Source organism: Phyllostomus discolor, chromosome 11 (assembly GCF_004126475.2).
Source record: "Phyllostomus discolor isolate MPI-MPIP mPhyDis1 chromosome 11, mPhyDis1.pri.v3, whole genome shotgun sequence".
NCBI classification, from domain to species: domain Eukaryota; kingdom Metazoa; phylum Chordata; class Mammalia; order Chiroptera; family Phyllostomidae; genus Phyllostomus; species Phyllostomus discolor.
The window spans coordinates 19,101,302-19,107,301 of NC_040913.2; the positions used below are offsets into that span (position 1 = coordinate 19,101,302).

Genomic DNA, 6,000 nt, shown 5'->3' on the forward strand with positions numbered 1-6,000 from the left:
TCCCTTAAAAAATATGTGGGTTATTTGATTATGCCAGAGTAGTTACAATCAAGAACTCACATTTTGTGCTGAATGCACTAAAGAGCTTTGTCCACTTTTAAAGTTTTTCTTACAGAAACTACAGCTCTGTTAAATATGACACTTGTAAACCAAAATATTTTTCTTCAGCAAAGAAGGAAAGACTTCCATCTTTCATTCAACCAAATACTCATAGTCATAGTAGAAAATTTTGTCCTGGCTGGCATAGCTCAGTGGATTGAGCTCGGGCTGCGAACCAGAGTGTCGCAGGTTCGATTCCCAGTCAGGGTACATGCCTGGGTTGCAGGCCACGGCCCCCAGCAACCGCACATTGATGTTTCTCTCTCTCTTTCTCCCTCCCTTCCCTCTCTAAAACTAAATAAATAAAATCTTTAAAAAAATAAAATAAAAGATGTAGATATTTATTAAAAAATTTTGTCTTTAAAACAGGGAGGCTCGTTATTGTAGTTGCTTTCGTTTTTGTGTATTGTATACCTATGACTTTTGCTTTGCTTTTTAGAGGTTGAAGGGAGCAGGCTCTTTCAGAGAGTTCAGTTAATTGCAGTGAGTAGATCAATATTCAGCAACAAGTCTTTTAAGGCCCTTTCTAACCTTGAGATTTCATGAGTCTATATTTACTTTTGTCCCTGCTTTCTTCCTGGAGCGATGCAGGCCAGGCTCTACTGAGGGCCAGCTGGGGGAGGGAAGTGAGCTGCTGTGGGAGGAGGTGGGAGGCGCAAGCTCGGCTCGCAGAGCACGTGGTGGTGACCTAGAGATGCAGTTGCTCCTGTTGTTGCTTCTCTTTGATCCTTGTTTTCAACACTTAGCATGTCTTATTCATTGTAATTATTTTTGTTATTAGGGAGAAAAAGAAAGAAAGATAAACCCAGAGATAAAATCAATTTCTAGAAGTCACCTCTTCAAGTACCTTCCTCCAAAGAGACAGCCCCTGAATTCTTCATGGATCAGTGTTTAATTAATCAAAGCAATGATTAAGAAGAGAACTTTTGTGGAGTGAAGTTATTTTTTAGGGTGTTAGAATATAAGGCTTATGTTTCTTGGCTCATCGGAGGAGCAGTTTTCTGAAAGATAAAATTTCCCCTGGTGGTCCGATGGAGTTTAAGGGAGATATTGTATGTCCCTTCAAGCTGGAAGAGTCTGTCGGTCTCTGTATCCCCAGCTCCAGACACCCCACCAGCCCATGCTGCGTGCTCAAAAATGGCTTTCTGAGCTGAACCCAATGCCCATTCTTAAGGAAATATTGAAAACAAGATAATACCGAGTAAAAGGAATGGACTTTTGATGTGTTCTTTTTCAGTTGCTCTCCAGAATGTTCCTTCTCAGAAAATGTGAAAATGTTTTTATGCATAACATATTGGAACCACAAGCACTGACTTTATATTTCAAAGTTGGAGGAAATGAGATTGATGTTTCACGTAATTGTAAAATGCCAAAAATAAGTAGAACTGAAATGAATTAAAGCCCAGTGTTCGGAAAGGCCAAGTAAAAGCTTCAGATCAAGAGTGGCTATAATTGAAAGGGTCCAAATAAGTATTTAAAACCATCCCTGCTGTGACTGCTAAGATTTCTGAATTTCAAATTGGCGTTTTATGTTTGACAAGGTGACATTGTATAAGAAATGTATTATAAAACACTGCTGTGCGATAGGAAAATGATTGAATGTAAATATTTCAAGATGTGGACCACTGTTCAAATGTTATCATAAATCTTTGCCATTGTTTTAGGGGATAGCTCTTCATGCATATATGAGCTGACTTGATAGGGCTAGCTCTCGGAAGGGAAGGGAAGTCTTCAGTGGGTTTCTGCCTCTCTGCTACCACTGGTCTGATTAGACCACAAAGTATTCTATTAGACCCTTTGCCATTATTATCGTGTTTATTATTTAAAAAGTAGGAAATCACCCCCCCCCCACTTTTTTTTTTTTTTTAGGATGCTATGTCTGGCATTGCTTTTGTCCCCTTCATTGAGTGGTCTGAAGTATCACTTAGAGTGTGCTGAGAAATTGGCATTCTTAAACTTTGAAAAAAAGCTTGAACTGTAAGGTTAACTGTTCTTCCTTTCCTTGCAGGTTTGGGAGGTTTACAGTAGCTGCTCTTCAATCCAAAGTAGAGCAGTACGAACGTGAAACCAATCGCCTCAAGAAAGCCCTGGAACGGAGTGATAAGTATATAGAGGAACTAGAATCTCAAATTGCACAGCTAAAAAATTCAAGCGAAGAGAAGGAAGCTATGAACTCCATTTGCCAGAGAGCACTTTCTGTGGATGGCCAGGGGAGCAACGGCAGCGAGGAGGATGTGCCGTCCAAGAATCCAGGTGACGGTGCCAGAAAGCAGCTTGGCTCGTCCACCTCGAGTTCTCACCTGGCACAGCCTTCTAACAGCTCTGCCCGGCAGGAAAGCACCAGCAAAACTGACCTGAAATGTTCTAAGAACAAGGACCTATATCAAAAGCAGGTGGAAATAATGTTAGGTGTGACAGACACAAGCATGGATACTTACTTGGACAGAGAGTGGGGCAGTAAGCCCAGTGACTGTGCCCCCTACAAAGATGAACTTTATGACCTTCCGGCTGCTTGTACTCCTTTGTCCCTGAGTTGCCTTCAGCTCAATACCCCAGAAAATAGAGAGAACTCCATGGTCAAAGCAGGAGGTTCCAAAAAGCACTCACACCATCTCAGAAAATTGGTGTTTGATGACTTTTGTGATTCTCCAAATGTCTGCAGTAAAGATTCTTCAGAAGACGATAAAAGTGAGACTGAAAAGAAATCAGAATGTTTTCCTTCCCCGAAGACAGGGTTCTGGGATTGTTGTTCCACAAGCTACGCCCAGAGCTTGGATTTTGAAAGCTCCGAGGGGAACACAATTGCGAATTCTGTTGGAGAAATTTCTTCAAAACTGAGTGAGAAATCAGGCTCATGTTTATCCAAGAGGCTGAATTCTCTTCGCTCTTTCGAAATGAATCGGACAAGAACATCGAGCGAAGCCTCCATGGACGCGGCTTACCTTGACAAAATCTCCGAGCTGGACTCAATGATGTCTGAGTCGGACAACAGCAAGAGCCCGTGTAATAACGGCTTTAAGTCGCTGGATTTGGACGGGTTGTCAAAGTCCTCCCAAGGCAGTGAATTCCTTGAGGAACCAGATAAGCTGGAAGAAAGAACTAAGCCAAACCTTTCCAAAGGTTCTCTAACTACTGATCAGTTAGAAAATGGAAATGAGTGGAAACCCTCTTCTTTTTTCCTCCTCTCTCCGCCTGACCAGGAGATGAGCGAAGATTTTTCACTCCATCCCAGTTCTAACTCAGGAACTAATGAAATCAAACCCCCAAGCTGTTTGTTTCAGACTGAGTTTTCCCAAGGTGTCCTGCTGAGCGGGTCACATCAGCTGTTTGAAGATCAGAGCTTTGGGTCCTCTTTGTTTAAGATGTCCTCAGAGATGCATGGTCTCCACAACCACCTGCCGTCTCCTTGGTCTGCTGCTTTTGTGCCTGAGAAGAGAAATAAAAGTGCGAACCAGTCAACAAAGAGGAAAATCCAGAGCAGCCTCTCTAATGCCAGCCCATCCAAAGCAACTAAAAGTTGACTCATTAGAAAGGTGTCATTTATGTTTTTGTCCTTAGACCAATATAAATGTGTAAAGTTACTTTCCCCTCATAAAGGTTCTGTATGATTTTGAATCGATAGTCTTTAGTCGAGTGTCCAGTCAGAATATGGCAGATTGGCCTGTACTGGCCGGGGTGTCCAGCCCATGGGCTGCATGCAGCCCAGGGTGGCAGTGAATGCGGCCCACCACAAAGTCATAAATTTACTTAAACCTTTTTTTGTTTGTTTTTTTTTTTGCTCATCAGTTTTCATTAGTGTTTGTGTATTTAATGTGCAGTCCAAGACAACTCTTCTTATACTGTGGCCCAGAGATGCCAAAAGGTTGGACACCCCTGCCAGTGTGCCCAGAATACTTTCATTCATTCTGAAGAGTTTGTTCTTTTTCATTTTTGTTTGGGAATCTTTTTGACCAGAAGGTAGGCAGAGAGTTTCCTTTCGATGACTATTACCTGTATCTGGTTTGGATATATTTTGTTTTCAGTCTTGATTTTTCAATAACCATTAGATACAATGGTTATAACCAATAGATACAGGCCTATTAATGAGCCTCAGTTGTCTTCAGAACTAGGATTTCCTAAATAACACTGTAAGTGTTGTCTGCACACTGCCCACGGGACACTTGAGTTTCTTTAAAGCTTCTCCTAGGCTGGGCATTATCTTGCCTGCCCCCTTTTGTTTATGGGTAGTCGTGGCCTAACTTTTTATGCAAGGCCATCATGGAGAAATAGTGTTCTAACCTTAGACCAACATTCACTTCTTTTTTGGTTTTATGTGTATGTTTGCATTCTTAATGTTGTGTTTTGTTCAGTTTTTGTAAAAAAAAAACGTTTGCTATTATGAAAGATGACATTTCTATACGAAAATATCTGTTTCACGTGAGATAACTTTCATTTGCTCATCTTTCTGTGTGTAGTGTAGTGAGAAATCGAAAGTTGAGTCTGCTTTGGAAGGAAGACATGGACCAGTTGGGTTCCGAGGGGCCTAAACTAAACTGGTGGTTTTGCTGTTCCGATGGACTTGCACAGAAGCACTCACTAACAAGCCCTGGACCTACTCCTGTGGTCTGCCAGGGAAGCTTTTTTGGGGTGGTCGAGTTCTCGTTTGCATGTGAAAACTATGCATGATAGCATTCTTGCTTGCACTGTTTTTCTTACATAAGAAAAAGAAGTTTCAATTGGCTAATAGAGTATCTTTTACATAGGACAAAAATTTTTTTTTTCCATGAAGAGTGTTGGAGGGGTGAGAAGAGGTGAGCTAAGCACAATTTATAATGTAGGCTCTAAAAAACTATATTCTCACCAAACATGTGTTTGGTACGCCTATATAGGTTTTTTTCAAAATGGTTTGTATGCGAATGACTTGTCTAGCAAATGTGCACTGAACATTTTACATTAATGCCATACTGTTTTACATGAATACTGCATGCTTTTCTGTGGGAACTGAATAAAGGATGTCATAAGCACTGTAATCCTTGATGTTGTCTCAGATATTGAATTAGCCTATAGAGACCAGTCAAACTTACCTTTTTTAAAATTGATCTTATAAGAATTGACAGGGGGGAAAAGGGCAGAAAACTGTCCTTAAACAACAATAAAAAAAAGAAGAAGAAGAATTGACAAACTATGACTCACGGACCAAATCTGGCCTGCACCTGTTCTTGTGAAAGGCCTATGAACTAAAACTAGTTTATACACTTTTTAATTGTTTTTTTTTTAATGCTAGGAATATTTCATAACACAGGAAAACGATAAGTGATTCAGATTTCCTTGTTTCCGAATAAAGTCTTACTAGAACATAGCTACGCTCATTTGTTTACATTATTTGTGGCTGCTTTCGCACTGCTGCTGCATAATTGACTAGTTGCAACAGAGACCATATGTCTCACAAAGCCTAAAATAGAGGAAAATTTGCTGACCCCTGTTTTAATAGACTTCAAGGAGTCAAAACCATAAAAATATAACAAATCATTTTTATGACTTGGAGAATCATGCCTTCCACTAATCAAGCCAGAATAAAGTTTTTGAAAAGCTACTACAAAGCATTTTTTTGGTTTTGTCATATACATTTTTCAATAAGTATGTGTCATTTTATCTCTCTGATATGTTAAAAGCTCATGGGTACTTTCAGGGATATTAGCAGTTTAAACTTCTTTGACAATGTGGTTATACGTTTGAAATTTTATTAAGTGTAGAAATCTCAGTTTTTCTGAATAGAATAAATTTGGGGGTAAGCTTTTTATTGTGTTCTGTGTATAACTTTTGTACCATGAATGTATCAGTTTTTAATCCAAATGTATTCTGACACTGCCATGGAACCCAGTGCACACCCTGACTTACTAATGCCTACCTGGGGCGAGAGCA

General features: G+C 40.1%; 1 protein-coding gene across 2 annotated transcripts in view; it reads left to right on the forward strand.

Moving 5' to 3' along the window:
* The window catches only part of OBI1 (ORC ubiquitin ligase 1), a 37,965-nt gene extending 32,857 nt beyond the window's left edge, over nucleotides 1-5,108 (forward strand). For both annotated transcript variants that reach the window (XM_028526467.2, XM_036011250.1), the window contains exon 6: nucleotides 2,108-5,108. In XM_028526467.2, the coding sequence (XP_028382268.1) occupies nucleotides 2,108-3,620 (1,513 nt within the window). In that variant the 3' untranslated portion in view covers nucleotides 3,621-5,108. The remainder of the gene's footprint in view (nucleotides 1-2,107) is intronic.
* Nucleotides 5,109-6,000: the final 892 nt, after the last annotated feature.